This window comes from Neovison vison, chromosome 7, assembly GCF_020171115.1.
Source record: "Neovison vison isolate M4711 chromosome 7, ASM_NN_V1, whole genome shotgun sequence".
Taxonomy (NCBI): Eukaryota; Metazoa; Chordata; class Mammalia; order Carnivora; family Mustelidae; genus Neogale; species Neogale vison.
In genome coordinates this window covers 961717-978659 of record NC_058097.1, presented here as the reverse complement: position 1 = coordinate 978659, position 16943 = coordinate 961717, and the positions used below count along the sequence as shown (strand labels likewise).

The following is a 16943-nucleotide window of genomic DNA, read 5'->3' as shown; positions in this document are numbered from 1 at the left end:
GCCCGTGGGACTCACCTTCCGGGCCCTGCCCAGCTGGGCAGGGGCCCGCCGGGCTCACCGGCCCCTGCTCCCCAGTGTCCTCCTGCAGCAGCAGCGGGGTCCCACTGACCGGGTCCTGCCTAGGGTGGGCCCCAAAGCATCACTTCCTACCCCAGATGCCACGCTCGTCCCCACGGGCCCCTCCCGTTCCGCCTAGGGGCGAGGGGTGGTGTGTGCCGGGGGAAGGAAGCCCCGCCCGCGCCCCCGCCATGTTCTGCCCCCCTATCCGCTGGTCGCACGTGCGAACCCACTGGCCTTCCTCCCTTCCCCCCCTTCCTTCCTCTGGGCCAAGGCAGGGGGGCATCCTGCAGGCCCCCGGCCCCCACCGCGCGCCTGGGGCTCCGTCCGCGCCCAGGGGGGCCGCGCACCTGTGGGCCCAGCGTGGGAGGCGGCGGCCGGGCGGGGGCACGCGCTCCAGGTCGGTGAGGCGCATGAAGGGCCGGTGGAAGCAGTGCAGCTGCAGGATGCAGGCCAGCAGGAAGAAGCCGGGCACCAGGATGCTGGAGAAGAGCTCCGACACGCTGAACTGCTCCAGGCCCAGGTCCCCCAGCCTGGCGCGGGGCGCACGGCCGTCAGACCCACCAGCCGCGGCGCCTACCCCACCGCCGGCCCCCGACCGCCCCCCCCCCGGCCCCGCACGGCCGCTCACTGCTCGTCGGTGAGGCCCGTCAGGTTGCGCCAGTACGCGGGGAAGTCCTGGAACTGGAAGGTGTAGACGGCGATGAGCACCAGCATGGTGTAGGCCACCACCAGCCACCAGAACAGCTTCAGCAGCCTCCTCCACAGGCTGTAGTAGACCTGGGGGGGGCGCGGCGAGAGCCGGGGCACGGTGAGACCCGGGGACGCGGGGGCCGTGCCCGCCGCCCCGCCGCCCGCCCGCCGCACCTGGAAGAGGGTGAGGCAGAGCAGGAAGAGCAGCATGTACACGATCTTGTAGACCACCAGGCGGCCGGCGAAGCTGACCACCACGAACATGCCCGCGCACACGCAGATCCAGTACTTGGCGTACAGCCCGCTCACCAGCTCCCCCAGGCTCCGCAGCAGCGTCCGCGCCCGCCTGGGCTCTGCGGGTCAAGCCGGGGGGCAGCCGGGTCATGGCTTTGGGCAGGTAGGAGAGCGCCCCCCCCACCACCACTGCAGTGGCCCCAGCCCTCACCTGCGTCCCCCACGGTGACCTCCGTCAGCGCGGCAGGGACGTGCGCCTTCCTCAGCAGCTTCTCCTTGACGAACTGGCGCAGCAGGAGCCAGAAGGTCAGCAGGTACAGCAGCTGGGATGGGGCGGGGGCCAGTCACCAGGGGCGGCCGGACCCCCCATGAACACGCGGACCGGGGACAGTGCCAGGCACCCGCCTCCCTGTGGGCCCAGACCGACCCCCCGGCACCTGGGAGATGGAATCTGGCTGACACCCCCGCCCGGCAGGGGCACAGACGTCCGGACACAGCGGTGCCTGCACACGCCGGCCTCACACCGGGACACAAGCTGCACGGAGAGGCAGGCGCGGCGTGGGACCCAGCGGCGGCTGTGTCCGGGACGCAGGGACAGCGCCCCCGAGGACACAAGGTCCTCACTCATTCACCATCTACGCAGCCGCCGCTCCGTACTGGCGGCACAGAACCTCACGGGACAGCGGACAGGCCCTGCCCTCCAGGAGATGCCATGTCCACAGGGGAGCTGGCGAGGGAGCCGACAGCCTCATCAGGGACACTCACCACAGGAGGGGGACGTGGGGGGGGGACTCTCACCATGGCGCCAAGGTCCAGGCATGGGTAGCGGGTGTGCTCCAGCCCCAGCTGCCTCAGGCTGACGGGGCCCAGGGTGGTGGGCAGCTCGGGACGCAGGTCCATGGCCCACACGTAGCGCAGGCCGCAGAGCGCCAGCCCGTACAGCAGGATGAAGGGCGAGCAGAGCATGGCCAGCTGGTGGCGGCTGCGCACGGTCCAGATGAGGCAGGCCCACAGCAGCAGCGCGAAGGTCAGCCAGCTGTGGTACGTGATGCTCCACACCTGGCGGGCCAGGGCTGCTGGGCGGGGCTGCACGGCCTGGCCTGCCCACACCCGGCCCCGCTCTGCGGGCCCCACTCCCCGGGGCCTGCTCCCCCCGCCGGGCCCCGAGATGGGGAGGCCAACGCGCGTCCTCGGCCTAAAGCCCGGGGGCACGAGATGCACGCTCACACGGGCACACACCCACTCTGCGTATGTGGGCACATGCACAGCACACGCCCATGCACACCCGGGCACACGCACACACCCAGCTCGCAGCCCATCAGGACACAGCTCCGTTGTTGACCACGAGGCACCAGGCTCTGCGGGACGTGGGCCACCAGCCGCCTCCCAGCACATCCCGAGATACCAGCAGGAGGGGCCCGCCTCGGCCGCCCAGGCTGCTCCTTACCATCATGGCGATGAGGGCACACACGTAGCTCTGGTCCAAGACGAGGTGACCCAGGCTGTGTAGCGCAGACGTCTCTCGAGGCTCTGCCAGCTGCACTGAAGGGGGAGGGGACAGAGGTCACCAGGGAGCTGGACCCTAGCTGGGAAGCTCCACCATCAACAGGGGGAGCCCCTCGGCCACCACAAACTCTGCCCTCAAGGGCAGCGGCCAGTGTGGAGCAGGGGGCACTAGGGGCAGAAAATGCCAGCAAAGGGCTGGGCTCCTGTCGGACGCTGGTCCCTGGCCGTCCCTAGTCCCGTCACCATCTTGGTTTCCAAGACTAAGAAGGGACAGGTCGGACAAGACTGCCCTGACCCCTTCGAGCCCCGTGCACGGGCAAGTCCCCAGAGCACCAGCAACTCCATTTCTTGATTCATGCAAAATGGAAATCTGAGCCTTAGGGGAAAGAGAGAAGTGCCCAGGAAAATGCCCAGCCCTCTCCATGGGGCTGCTATGGACACACAGCTCCCCTGAAGACCGCTGGCAGCCCTGGGCCCTGGGGCCAGCCCGGGAGGCAGCAGGTGCAGAGGGATAGGAGACCTGTAGCCTCCAGCAGGGTCTTGGGTAGGCAGCCGGACCCCATGCTCCCGGGGGGGTGGCTGGGTGGCCCCTGGGTGGCCCCCAAACCTCGCAGCTGGAGGTCAGTGGAGCAAGACCACCCCTGGCCACCAGGGGGCAGCACCAGTGCACCTGCAGAAGGCAGTGTCCCTGGGCAGCCAGGGACGTACGGCACTCACAGGGGCACTGGCGAACGGGGCTGTGGCCGGTCAGGTCATGCACGGTGCAGCTGTCGGTGCCCCAGTCTGAGCCCGTGGTCGGGGGCAGCATGTGCTGCAGAGACAAGATGAGACCCCGTGAGCCCAGCCCTCGGACAGGCAGGCTCCAGGGCTGCAGCCCAGGCTGGGCTCCTCACCTGGGCAGCCCCCTCCTCCTTGGTGGCTGCAGCCCTGGCCTGGCCCCGGGGCCACCGGTCCACCTGGGTCAGCTCCACCTCCTGCTCCTTGTCGCTCCCGGCCGCCTCCTTCGTCTGCGGAGACCAGCTGGAGCTCAGCTCCCACCCCTGACGGGACGCGTCGGGGGCGAAGACTGGCAGAGGGCACTGGCCCCGGGCACTCACCTGGTCCCGGGGCTGCTGCGGGCGCAGCTTGAGGAGGGAGGCCATGGTGTAGCAGAGAAGCAGCAGGATGCCAGGGCTCACGTAGATGGGCCAGTCGTGGCTTGGATCGAGGACCAGCGCGTTGGAGCAGTTGCCGTGGGCCACGAAGGCCTTGAGACCAAACACCCTGCCAGGGAGGGCGAGCCACTGCGTGCCGGCCAAGGGGGACCCGGGGGGGCCGGGCAGCCAGGGCGGGGGTGGAGGTGGGGGGGATGGGGCCTGCGCGGGGAGCCTCACCTGGCCCAGACGCCGGCAGGGGGCAGCATGGCCTGGGCGAAGGGCGTCTGGTAGCAGTAGACGCAGACGAGGTGGCCGGCACCGAAGCAGCCCACGGTGACACAGAGCACGCTGAAGCCCAGGGGGCTGATGGGAAAATGGCAGGCCCACCAGGTGCAGGTGGCCAGAAAGACGAGGAAGTAGATGCTGGAGAAGGCGGAGGGGTGGGCGATGCCTGCGGGGCGGGGCGGAGGCCGTGGGGTCTCTGTGGCCCACGGGGGGCTGGCGGGCTGCTGAGACCCTCCCCACGCGGCAGGTGCTGCCGGGGTCCCCGGCCCCGGCCCCGCGGGTACCTGCTAGGGCGAGGAGCACAATGGCCAGGGTCCGTCCCGCGGCCACCAGCAGCCAGTGTGCTGTGATCTGGAACCGGGTGGCCAGCCGTGACCTCCGTGTGGGGGCCAGCGCCGGGGCTCCCTGAGGCCCCACTGGGGAGCCGCCGTCCACTTCCCTGTCCTCATCATCCTGCCAAGGTCATGAGAAGGGGCAGAAATCGGGGACATGGCACTGGAGCCGCCCCATGGGGAGAGGCTGCTGGCCGGGCGTGGCCACGCCGTGCTCTGGACCCAGAGGTCTGCCTGCCACCAGCCCTCCCAGAGGCTGCCCGCCTCAACCCCGAGACGCTCCCGCCAGGCCCGGCCCGCGAGACCACTGGCCCCTGCAGACGGGCCTCACGCTACTCCAGAACCCCACAAGTGCCTCTTCTTTCTCTGCCCCTCTAGCCTGGGGGCCCCCAGGTTCCCACACGCGTCCTTGGAACCCTGGCTCTGGAGGCCCCGAGAGCGGACTGTGAGGAAGAAGGCGGCACGCACACGGCAGCCCCACACTCCAGTTCACGGAGCGCCGTGCCGTCCACGCCCTCGGTCCCCGGGCTGACGGAGCACTTTCCTCTTACACAGAGGAATGGGGGTGCGGAGGAGACCCCGAGGCCACCCAGTGTGACCCTGCTCCCTTTCTGCTGCCTGTGGGGTCCCTGGACAGCAAGGGGCGGGCGGCCTGCCAGGCCTCACCAAGGTCAGGGCCTCCCTCCCTGGCCCCCCTTCAAGGTTTCCCAGAGCGAAGCTGTTTCCCTGGGCGCCCAGCGCCCCCCCGCCCCAGTTCCCACCTGTTAAACGGGCGCCATGCCCGTGCCCTTCCCAGCGGATGGCACTCGGCATTCAGCCTGCGCGCACAGGAGCCGGACGACCTGCTCCCACCCCGGCTCGGGCCTCCTAGCTGCGCGGCCCTGGGCAAGTCCCCTAACCTCTCTGTTGTGCCTCTGTCCCCTGAGGGTGGGGACCAGACGTGTCCTGCTCTCACAGAGCTTGGGGGGTGGGGAGGCCCCAGGGAGGAGCCCTTAAGCAGAGCCTGGAAGGAGGGAAAGGAGGGAAAGGGGCAGGCGAGGAAAGAGGGGAGCAGGACAGCAGCCAGGCCCGAGCTCACCCCGCCCACAGCTGGCCGCGGCCCTGGGAAGGCATCTGAGCGCCTGTGGAAAGTCGGTGTCTGTGGGAACAGCGGAGGCAGCTGCTAGGCGGGGAAGACAGGTGCTCGGGGTGTCCCGCCTCCAGCCCCGGCCCTGGCCCCGCGGTTCCTTCTGGCGCCACAGGGGCCTTGGTGGGAGCTTCGGCTGTCCTCCCCTCCCCGTCCCCCTGCAGCCGACCAGACCCCAAGAGCCTGCCTGTCCGTGCGTGTGACGGGCAACTGTGCACACGCTGTCCCACGTGGGGCGTCATGTGTGTGCGCACGTGGCTCTGGGCTTTAAAACCCATACCTGTGGCGGGTCCCTGCCCCCAACCTCACTGTGAGGTTGTCTACACCAGCCACCCCGGGTCCACACGATGGCGCAGGCTCTCGTTAGCCACTGAAGACAGACGAGGTGACCTGTCCCAGTCACGGGGCAGACCAGGTCCAGCCCCCAACGCCAGCAAGGCAGTTCTGGGCCGTGAGGGCCACACGCAACGGCTGTCCCTTCCCGCCCCGTCCTGTCCCACCCCAGATTTTAGACGGAGCCAGCCCCTTCGCGGCAGAGCTGTTCTGGGAAGCCCTGGTGCCACGAATAGGGAAACCAGAGGCAGCCGTAGCTTGAGCAGCCCGCACGCCCTCCCCAGGGAGGGGACTGGGGCCACTGGGGGGAGGGCACCCGAGGGACAGCAGCAGGGTGGTCCTAAGCCCCACGAGTGCCTGCAGCAGCAACCTGAGCTGCAGGCTCCCGTTTCCCCCTCTGAAAGTGGGGTGCCAGCCTTGCCCGGTAGGCTGGGGTCAGGGGCAGACTGAGTTGTCCCCAGCAAGGAGGGGAGCTCCCTGACAGCCAGCAGGTCACTCCCTGCAGTGATGAGTCCCTCCTTCCCTGTGGCCTGGAAGGACCCAGGAACAGTTGCTAAAGGCACAGACATGACTTGGGGTCCCCAAAGTCCCCCGAGATGGACTCCTGCTAGGACCAAGTCTCAAAGGCGGCACCACTCGGCCCCGCGTCCCAGAGAGGGGACACACACCTCCCAGGCCTCATCTCGTCACAGCAAGCACACGCTCTTTCAACGAAAAGTCCACATTTGGGTCAAGAAAAAGTGAAACTGTCCTCTGACGGACAGAGCCCGGGAACAGCGTCCTCCAGCACCCGAGGCCCGCCCACCGCCAGCCCTCACCAGCTCCTGGGCGCACTGCCTCTGCTGTGTGTCCCGGGCGAGGCGCCCACAGAGGCCGAGGCACACGGAGGAGACCACCAGGACACCGAGGTCGGGGGCCACCAGCCGGACAGCATTGGGGATGTCCTTCAGGTCCAGCCTGGGAAGGGCAGGGAGAGCCCACGGGTGGGTCGGGGAAGGCAGGTGCCGGGCAGGGGAGGAGGATGGGGGACCCGGGCAACCAGGAGCGCGCTTACCTCGTGACCCCCACGTGCCGGGAGAGGCTCTCCCAGGGGCTGCCTGCGGGAGAGACACGGAGCGGGGTCAGGCAGCGAGCGTCACGCGGCCCGACTCCCCGCCGCCCGGAGGCCCTGGGAGCCCCGCGGTCACAGGACGTGGCTGGGCTCGGGGCAGCTCGCAGAAGGTTGCCTTCACCGGTAGGGAAGTAAGGCCCGGCCGAGGAGAGCCAGAGGCGTCGAAGGCCCGTGCGTCCTGCCTGGCACGACAGGGACTCCCAGCCGCGAGCTGAGGCCTAAGTCGTGGGGGCCGGAATGGGGAGGCCTATGCGGGAACCACCGGGGCCAGGGCACCCCCGAGGCGCCTGGCTTCTCTCCGCGGCCCAGCTTCTAAACAGCAGGACGGCACCGTCCCCACGGAATGGAAGCGGGAGCCCAGGCGGGGCGGGGCGGGGGAGTGACGCCAGGCAGGACCCAGGCTGTGCGGGGCTGCGGGGCTGAGGTCGAGCCCGCCTGGAGCTGGGACAGTGGGCACCAGCCGCAGACACTGTCTGCAGGACGCAAGGCACAGGGCTGGGCTGGGCAGGGCGCGGAGGGGCACCGGTGCCCCAGCCGGTCTCTTCGCTGCAGAGACAGATGCGGGTAGATTCTGGGGTCTGGAATGAGGACCAGCTGGCACGAACCTGGGCCACGCGGGGTGAACGGGAACTGTAGACGGGCACTCGGGACCTGTGTGAGGCACAGCGGGGACCTTCCCCAGGGCTGCAGTCCCCCCGTGTCCCCGGGCTCCTGGCTAGCTCGGGAAGGCCATCCCGACCCAGGGATACGCACAGCTGGGTCCCAGAAGCTGGTCCAGGCGGGGCACGGTGTGGAGGCATATCTGGAAGGTCAGGTGGGCCACCAGGAAGAGGAGGCTGAAAACCAGCAGGGCCTGGAGGAGGCGGCCAGTGTGGCCTGCGGGCAGAGCGGGCAGGCGTGAGGCTGGGACAGGGCCCTCGTTTCATCATCCGGGGGGTCCCAAGTTCCCCCAGAGCCCACTTGGGCGGGGAGAAACCGATTCCAGGAGCTGGGCCCCGGGACCCCGGCGCGGCATGGGTGGCCCCAGACAACGGCCCCGTGTGCCTGGTGCACGAGCAGGGAGGCCGTGGCTGCAGGGAGAGGTCTGCGCACCCGGCCGCCGTGGGGGCCGGCGGAGTCCTGTCGCCACCTAGCCCTGAGCCGGCGGGCGGCTCGCGGCCCGTGCAGGAAGCTGACCCGGACGCCCACGCCGAGCTCTGGAACCTGCCGTCAGGACTCGGGCCGCGGACGCTTTCCTCGCCGCCGGACGCCCCCACCCCGGGCTCCGGGACGGGTGTCACACTCGCTCCCGCCTGAGGCTGCGGGGCTCGGGGTCCCTGCTCCACCCCGTCTCCCGGGAGGGCCCAGCAGGGGAGACCCCGCGAGTGCTGGGCCTTCAGCCCCTGCCCCCCGGCCTAGCAGAGGGAAGCCCGGCTCAGAGAGGGCAGGGGAGCCCCAGCAGCCCAGGCAGCACGCAGATGACCTCTCGGCTGCTCCTGTCTCGGTCCCTCCCCGCCTCCACCCCTCAGGGGCAGGGGTGAGCGGAGGGAAGAGCAGGGTGGAGCGGGCAGAGCGCTGGGAGGGACGGACGGAAAATGAACAGAACGTCTGGCGTTCGGCCCTGGCTGGGCAGCTCTGCTCGGAGCACCGGGCCAAGAGCAGGGGGGAGGCTGAGGCCTCCCAACTGGGGGGGCGGGGGGCTACCTGCGGGGGTGGGGGCAGGGCTCAGCCGCTCCTGCAGACCTGGGAAGCCCCAGCAGGGGGTGCGGCGGGAGCGCACGGCCCACCAGAGGCACCCCTGCTGGCCCCCACGGTCGCACCCTGCTCCGGGGCCACGGACGCCTGGGGACGCCCTGGGGTCGGCCTCACGGTACTGCTGGGCCCGAGGCCACAAGTGCCAGGCTGCCGGGCCCCTCATACACCCGGAAACGGGTCGGTCCTCCCTGGCAGGAGGGGGCCCCACCGGACTCCCCTCTGACCGGCTTCCTCTCAGACTCCATGCGGCAGTGTCAGACGTCACCACTTCCCCACTGTCCTCTCCTCCTCCCAAGCTCCCTCCTTGGGTGGCCACACAGTGTCCTGGACCACGAGCTACCACCAAGCCCAGAGCGCCGGCCGCGGGGCTCCAGCTCCCGGGCAGGGCTGCTGAGTCAGTGTGACAGGGGAGAGGCAGGAGGCCGGGAAATCCGCGCCTGACCTGGCCTGCTGACCCCACTCACCGACGCTGGGGGCCGCCCGCCCCAAGCTGCCCACCGGAACTCCACCGCGACCCCCCGGAGATCCACTCCTGAAGGGCGGCCCGGAGGGCGGGGGGAGGCCCGGCAGGGGAGGGGCGCCAGGGCACAGAGCAGCGGCTCCGGCTGCTGGGGGGGGGTCCTGGCAGCCCGCGCCCCTTGTGGGCATCGCGGGGGGGCCCAGAAACCACCCCTCCTGCAGGAACAGCAACAAGAACTCAGGCCCTCGGGGGAACAGGAATGGGGCTGGCAGGCTGGGGACCTCAAAAGCAAAAATCCTGGAGCCCCCCCCCAAAACCAGCCTGACAGTCCCCTCCACAGGGACCCCCGTTCCCAACTCTGGGACCACCATCCTTCACCTCTGGGCCTCCCACGCTGCCCCCGCCACCCTGGCCCAGCCAGCAAACTGCCGTCCCCACGGGCCTTGCTCACGCAGTCTCTCCTTCAGGCCAGGCGTGGTGTCTACACCAGCCGTCTGCAGACCTCACCCCCCACGCGGACAGGAGCCTGGCTCCCGGGCTGCGCACGGGGCCTCGGGAGGACGTGCTCTGGGACGCTGGGGAGGGGGTGCCGCAGCCGCAGCCGCAGCCGCAGCAAGAAGGCTCTTGGGGGGTGCAGTGGAGGAAAGGGACAGGGCAGAGCCTGGGTTGTGAGCTCTCCCCGCAGGCCTAAGATCACAGGACGCCTGCGTCCCGACGGATTAGCAGTCACACACGGGGACCCACGCCCCTCCCCGCGACACACACCAGGGACCCTCACTGTGCCGTCTGCTCACGGAGCTGAGCACACGGGCCCTCCCCGCCAGGCCCCAGGGAGAGCCACAGCCACCAGCTCCTGGGGGCAGGGTTCTAGGGCAGAGACGGGGTCTTAAGTCCCTAAGTGTTAAGGGGACGACTGGTACTGACCCCTGCCCCGCCCCAGCCCTGCCCACCAGAGGACAAGAACTGGAGCCGCCCGGAGGCGACCCACGCCTCCTCAGGCACAGGCCGCTGTGTTCCCCGCGGACACCCAGGTGGGGACGTGGGACGGGGCCAGGGGTCAGCACCCTCGGGGCCCAGGCGGCGTCAGACCTTCCACCAGACACCGCTTAGGCCCGGCCCCTACGCACCCTATGCTCGAGGGCAGGCTCCCGGGCACGGGCGGGTCTCCCAGTTCCCCTAATCCACCGGGAAAAACCAGGCAGCCTCCCTGTTCCTGAAGGGCGTCCGAGGGCCGACAGAGGGCAGGCAGGGGAGTCTCCCCACCCGGCCCCCGCCCCGGCCAGGGCCCACCTGCCCCCACCACGGCCCATGGCAGGAGAGGGGCGCTGGGGAAGGGAAGGGGAGGGGAGGGCCCCGTGGGAGGTGAGCCCTGGCGCCTGAGCTGGGAACCGTGGACAGCTGCGCAGCGCCGGCCTGGGCGAGGGGCTGGCCTGGGGCCCCGGCGGCTCTCAGCCCTGAGCCCACGTTCAGCACCTCCTGGGGGTGCAGTTCCCGAGGGCGTCCCCGGTCTGTTCGTCTGGGGAACAGAGGAGACTGAGCGGCGCCCACCCTCCGGGAGCGGAAGACCCAGACAAGGTGGTTACAGAGAAACCCCGCAGAGCTCACGCAAACACGGAGGAACCTCGGGGGTGCGGGTCAGGGGAGAGAGGCTGCAGCCGGAAGTAAGGGGTCGGCCAGAGCCTTGCCAGGCCAGGCCCGGGGTGGGGAGCGGGAGAGGGAGCCCGCAGGGAGACAGGCCGCCCTGGGAACAAGGGGGATCCGTCCGATGACCCCCCACCACGTCCAGCACGCCCCTGTGACACGCAGCCAGGAAGGGGACGCCGAAACTAGCCCGGGGCAGGCACAGGAAAAATGAAACCTGGGGCCACTCGTCCTTTGCCCTGGCCACTAAACCGCCGAGGGCTTCTGCGGAGGGCACATGCACCCCACAACCCCCCCGTCCGGCCAGTCCTTGTGGACAAAGAGCTCCGAGGTCCCCAGTGCCCCCACCCGGCAGGAGCCAGCGTCCAAGCCCTTTACCTGGGATGCCGTGGCGACAGGGGCCCGGGAGCCAGGGCAGCAGCAGCAGGAACAGCAGGTAAACCAGAGAGAGGGCGTTGAAGCGGGACAGGCAAGCTGCGGGGAGAGACGGCAGTTAGCACGGCCACACCGGGGGGCGGGGCACACCCCGGACGTCACCCCCGATTGTCCCCACCACCCCCGAAATTATCCCCAGAAATCACCCCGATCGCCAACACTGCCCCCCAGCATCACCCCCTAAACATCACCTGATCACCCCCAACATCACCCCCGGACATCAAGCCCACCAGTGGTCCCCGGCCCACTGGACATCCCTGCCACGCATCTCTGTAACACCCTGCCCTCGGCACTGTCCCCGACGCTGCCCCCCCGTTACCTCTCATCTCCCACCTGGATGCCAGCTCCCTGCGGCCAGAGCAACCCCGCTAACCTGTGACCTGTCACGTGTCAGGATTCACACGCTGTCGTAGGCCGTCCCGACAAACACCAGTCACCGGCCACTCAGAGCCCCAGCTCATTCCGCCGCGTGCGACGCGGGCACACGCCGCCCCACCTCCATCCCCTTGGGCAGACAGGGACAAGGAGGCTGACTTCGCTAACTTAGTTTTCCTCCTTTTTTAAACATTTCATAGTTTCAGGGGCACCTGCGGGGCTCAGTCGGTGAAGCGTCCGACTCGGTTTCAGCTCAGGTCACGATCTCAGAGTCGTGAGATCGAGTCCCGCGTGAGGCTCCGCGCTCAGCAGTCTGCGGGACACTCTCTCTCCTTCTGCCCCTCCCGCTGAGGCTGTCTCTCCCTAAAACAAATGAATCTTCCAAAAATGAGTAAAATAAAATCTTTCGGCTTCAGCGGACACACAACGCCGCTGGCTGTCGACTGAGCCTCCCAGCCACACCCGTGGGGCTCGTGGCCGTCAGCCGGGCTCCTGGCCGACCCGTGACAGCCTGTTCCCGCCTTTTCTCTCGCTGTGCCAGGGCAGGGTCTGGCTCCACCAGAACCCAGGCCGTGGAGTCCCCCACAGCCCCCCCAACACCCCACCCCACGGCCAGGCCCAGGGTCACAGCAGGGCTGCGCACACCTCTGCCCGCGTGTCCCCTGCCCCGACCTGGCCCTGACCAGGCCCTGGGGTGTGGCAGAGAAGCTGAGAGGAGGGGACAGCAGGAGCCCCAGCGAGGGAGGCAGACCCCTGAGCCTGCAGCCTGCGTGGCCACCGTGCCCCAGGCCTCATTTTCCATGTCGGTACAATGGGCTTCACACGACCTGCCTGAGGGCTCAGCAGAACGGTGAGGCGAGGGGCAGGGCTCAGGGCTGGGACGCTGGTGACCGAGCCCCTGACTGGACGGGGCCTCCTCCTTCCTCCACAGGCGCGGTTGTCACGGAGGGAAGGTTCGCACAACCACGGATTTTCCTTCTAAAACAAATCCATCTGATCCGCCCCAGAGGGGGAGGGAAAAGCATTTGCGGCAAAGGCTTCTCAAGTCCCTTCCAGTGCTGCACTCTCCAGGCCCAGGTTCGGCCTCTCCCCACGCCACAGTGCCAGCCCTGGCCCGTCCCCAGAGAGGGTGGCACCCGCCCTAGCAGCCAGGTGGCGTCTGTCCTCCCCAAGGCCCCGCTGCCAGCCACGCATCTGTGTGTCCATTAGTCCTTCGTCCACCCAACTAACCTGCCCCTCCTGGACGCCGGGCCGGGGCGGGGGCGTGAGCGGGGAACCGTGGCCCCTGGCTCCCAGCGCTGGCAGGGCAGCGGTGCGGCTGGTGGAACAGAAGGGGCTCGGGTCCTATTCCCAGCCGACAGCCCTCCCTGCTAGCAGGGACTGGGGACAGGCCGGGCAGCAGGGGCAGCCTGCTCAGCTGTCCCCCTGTCCAGATGCGGACGGGGAATGTCTCAGAGGGGAAGGACTCCCGTGGAGGTCCAGGCAGGACCTAGGTCCAGGCTCCTGGCTCTGCAGCCAGCGTCCAGGGCTCCAGGCACGCGCCAAGCAGCCATGGAGGCTGCCGGTGAAGTGCCTGTCCCTGCAGAGAAGGCCCAGGCATTAGAGCGCTGCCTGGAGGCGGCGGCCTTTCCTCTGGCCTTGAAGACCAGCTAAGACCAAGGGGAGACAGAGGAGGTGCAGGTCACCCCCAGGCTAGAGCAGAGAAGGCAGGCGTGGAGCTGGAGGGGAGGGACAGCTGCCCGGGCAGCTCCCACCTCCCCACCAGAGCGGCCAGTGACCTCATGGGGGAAATATGCCTTTTCCTACGCCAGGAACAATAGGTTGGGGGTGGGGAGAGAGAGCCCTGCTGGGCAGGAAAGGGCTCCCTCCTGCCAGGACCCCTCACCCAGAGCACAGGCTTAACCCTTTAAAGACCCTCATGGAGCATGCCGGAGCCCAGAAGGCCAATCCGGCAAGCGCCCCACAGGACCCTTGTCCTGTAGGTGAAGGAACTGGGGTCTGGACAGGGGAGGCACAGACCCCTGGTCTCAGCCACCACCAGGTCAGGAAGAAGAGGCGGAGGGCCAGCAAGCCTGCGGGACCCCACGCGGCCCAGCGAGGACATTCCCTGCAGAGGGCTAGACCCCAAGGCCCCCAGGGAGACTGCACACAGCCCACTCCGCACATAGTTCCTGGAACGTCCCCCGAGGCTGGCCTGTGGGTCAGGTGGGCCCAGACCTTCCCCACCCCAGCCCTCCTGTGGGAACCCGAGTTCTGAGCCTCAGTTCCCCTATCTGTAGAGCAGGCTGGACACAGCACGCGCAGCAGGAAGGACTGTGGGGGTGGCAGGGAGACACCTCCCAGGCCGGCAGGGTCCTCGGGGACGCAGGCGGGTGTCTCCAGGCCCATGCGAAGGGAGGCTCCAGGAAACATGTGGCCGGGGAAGCGCACTGCCCGCGGGACACACAGGCCAGCACCGCCCCCCAGGGAGCAGCAGCAGAGTGGAATGGCTCCGGGCAAAGGCCGCTATGGGCTCGGGGACCCTAGGGGCTCACAGGGGCCCCAGCTGACATGGGGCAGTGGCCCTGATATCACGCCATGTCCCCTAACAGTGTGGAAACTGAAAGAACAGCATCCCTGGGAGAGGCCAGGAGGCCTGGATGGCGGAGGGCACACAGAGGTCAGCACTGTCCCGGGGCCCCTAAGAGGGGTGCAAATGAGGAAACGGAGTCCAGGACCGGGGCTCCCCCACCCCCCCGTCCCTCAGGAACGGTGCAGTTCCAGGCGGCCTAGACAGGACAGCCTGCAGGACACACGCGGGGCGGGGACAGCTGGGTCTGCGGGGGCACCCATCGGTGGCCAGGGTGAGGGGCGCCAGGCCGGGACAGAGCTGCCCCCTATCCTGCAGCCCTTCCAGCCGTGGCAGGGCCCGGAGGGAGGGCGGGCACTTCCTCCCGCTGGGGTGAGGCCCTGAGCACCTGGCCTGGACCCCTGGGTCCCAGGGACGCGGGCTGAGCCCGAGGGCCGGGTGGTCTGGAGGGAGGTGGGCTGCGGGCCAGGAAACTGGTCTCACCCGCCTCTGGGCTTCTGCGAAACCAGGGAGCCCAAGACCGGAGTCTGGTCAGCTGGTTCCGTCCCCGCTCGGCCTCCTTCCTCAGCTGGGGACGGGTACCCCAACAGTGCAGGGACCATGGCCGTGGGAACAGCGCCTGGCACGGGGCAGGAGAGGGCGACCGTGGCCCAGCCCTGGGGCACCCAGAGCCCACACCCACACAGGAAGATTCCTCACGTGTCAGACAGAAACAGAAGCAGGATTCGTACCCCGAAGTGTGTGAGAGGTTCCGGAAGGTTCACTCCCCAGTCGCTGCCAGCATCCGCCCGTTCAGAAGGGCCTCTGTGTCTGGCCGTAAGGCCCCCTCTCCCATCAGAAGAATGTTCTCATGTGTCCCCACTTGGTCACGACTGAACTGACCCCAGAGACGGACGACTGAGGACAGCACACACAGAAAGGCTCACACCTGTGGGCCGGGCTCCTTCACACGGGGCCTGCAGGCTGGTGGGGGGGGGCGTCACCCAGGGCAGTGGCAGGAAGAGACTTGGCCTCTCCTGACCTGGGCGGGCACCTTTCAGGCCTGCCTTCTGCTGCCAGCCAGGTTGAGCCCCAAGGAGACCAGATGGCCCAGGGACAGGAGGTCAGAGTCCCGGGTGACAGCTGCTGGAGTGGGGTGAGGTGTCTTGGTCCAAGTCTTGCAGCCTCCCCCGCCCACTGGGCGTCCGGGGAGTGTGCTTGCTCTGCCTTGCTTGGCTTGGAGAAGAAACCCATGAACACCCCTGCTTCTGCCAGTGGGTAGGGGGGCGGCGTGGGGGGAGAAATGTGGCAGAGGGGCTGTCTGTTGCCCTCCACCATAGCTGTCCCGGCAGCAGAGCCTCCTGACCCCACAGCACCTGGGTGGTCACACTTCCCCAAGCCCGGATATAGACACGGACCCCAGACTCTGACCCAGAGGTTACCACAGGTTTGGATCTTCCCCACCTTTCTGGAAGATGAGGACCAGCAGGTCGGCCCAGGGCACGGGGGTGAGCAGCCCCAAGCCCAGCATCCCCCACCTTCTGGGGACAAGGTCAGTGGTCACAGATGGCGAGGACAGGAAGGCAGGACATGGCAGAGCCCCCGTGAGCGGGTGGGCACCCTGGGGGCAGGAGCAGAAGGTAGAGGGCGGGAAAGGGATCTGGGGGCCGCACCGGCCACACTGGCAGCCAGAGCAAGGCCCACAGACCCTCAGGGAACATGAGGCACCTTCCCACCCCCAGTCCCATGGGCCACCCCTGCTCTGTGCCCCATGAAGCACCTTCCAGCACACGCCCCCGGGACTGTGTCCCCCCAACCCCGGCCACACCTGCCCAGAGAGCCAACCCGTCCCCCGAGCAAGTCCAGCATCGGCCATACACCGGCCTTGGGGCTTCCTGCCCACAGCACGCCCCGCAGTCCTGGGCGCCAGGGGGTACACGGCACGGCCTCGGGCGGACAGCTCCAGCTCCGCGGGAGGAACAGCGCCGAAGCCCTTCCCAGCTCACCAAGCTCTACAACTCAGCCCCTTCCGAGGGCCCTCTCCGCTCCCGGGAAGGCAGCGGACCCAGAGTCAGCAGAGGATAGGGCTGGAGAACCTGCATGGCCCTGTAGGGGGGCCCAGGACACAGCGGGGAGCCCGGCAGCAACGCCAAGGACACTGTGTTACCTACTGGGAGCCCAGCCAAGCGCCCCAGGCCCCGCGCTGCTGGCCGAGGGTTTAATTAGCAGGCGGCCCGGACGTTTGGTTTTACGGCTCACGGAATTGCCAGGGCCGGCGCAGTCAGCCAGGCCCTCCCTGTACCGCCAGCCCTGTGAGGCTGCACGGAGGCCCAAGGCGGGGCTGGTGGCCACAAGGGGGACGAGGAGCCTGTGGGCACCAGCCACAGACCTGCCCTTCGGTCCTCACCTGTCCAGGAGCCCCTGACCGCTCATGTCCGGGAGCCCTCCCAGCCACACCCGGTCCCAGATGGCTTCTGAGAAGGGAGGAGGGTGGCGGGGCAGAGGGACGGCTCTGCCCTCTTGTCAGCGTGGCTCACCCCGTGGGGGTCCAGGGATCTGGGGACCCAATGGATGGCACGCACCCCCCAGCAGGTTGGGTGCCTGGAAGCAGGCCAGGGGGCAAGGAGCACGGACAGCTTGGCCTCAGGGACTGTTTGCAGACCTACTGACCTCAACATGTCCTAAGTGGGGTCACCTGTGGATCCCGCTGCAGGCCCGTCCTCGCTGGCCGGGCAGAGGCATTAGGAGGGCTCAGCACCTCTGTGCTCTCCCCTGGGAGGCTGCCTGGACGCCCCAGCACGCGCTCAGACGGCCCCAGGCGCAAGCACGAAACCCGCCCTGCCAGCAACAGCTCCCTTCAAGGCAGACCCAGGACCTGCCCGGCTTCCCGGGGAAGCAACAGGGCCCGGGGCCGTCGTGTGGGCTTCGCGGGCTGTC

General features: G+C 68.8%; 1 protein-coding gene across 6 annotated transcripts in view; it reads right to left on the bottom strand.

Moving 5' to 3' along the window:
- The window catches only part of PIEZO1 (piezo type mechanosensitive ion channel component 1), a 46662-nt gene that overhangs the window by 13985 nt on the left and 15734 nt on the right, over positions 1–16943 (bottom strand). For 4 of the 6 annotated variants that reach the window (XM_044255558.1, XM_044255560.1, XM_044255559.1 and 1 more), the window contains exons 2-18: positions 11027–11122; positions 7567–7689; positions 6757–6799; positions 6521–6659; positions 5322–5381; positions 4196–4364; positions 3864–4077; positions 3588–3753; positions 3384–3497; positions 3208–3301; positions 2432–2526; positions 1783–2043; positions 1196–1307; positions 925–1103; positions 689–837; positions 408–590; positions 16–119 (exon numbers count right to left, since the gene is read on the bottom strand). In XM_044255558.1, coding sequence (XP_044111493.1) covers positions 16–119; positions 408–590; positions 689–837; positions 925–1103; positions 1196–1307; positions 1783–2043; positions 2432–2526; positions 3208–3301; positions 3384–3497; positions 3588–3753; positions 3864–4077; positions 4196–4364; positions 5322–5381; positions 6521–6659; positions 6757–6799; positions 7567–7689; positions 11027–11122 — 2301 coding nt within the window. The remainder of the gene's footprint in view (positions 1–15; positions 120–407; positions 591–688; positions 838–924; positions 1104–1195; positions 1308–1782; positions 2044–2431; positions 2527–3207; positions 3302–3383; positions 3498–3587; positions 3754–3863; positions 4078–4195; positions 4365–5321; positions 5382–6520; positions 6660–6756; positions 6800–7566; positions 7690–11026; positions 11123–16943) is intronic. The other 2 variants (XM_044255563.1, XM_044255561.1) reach the window with 2 other exon arrangements.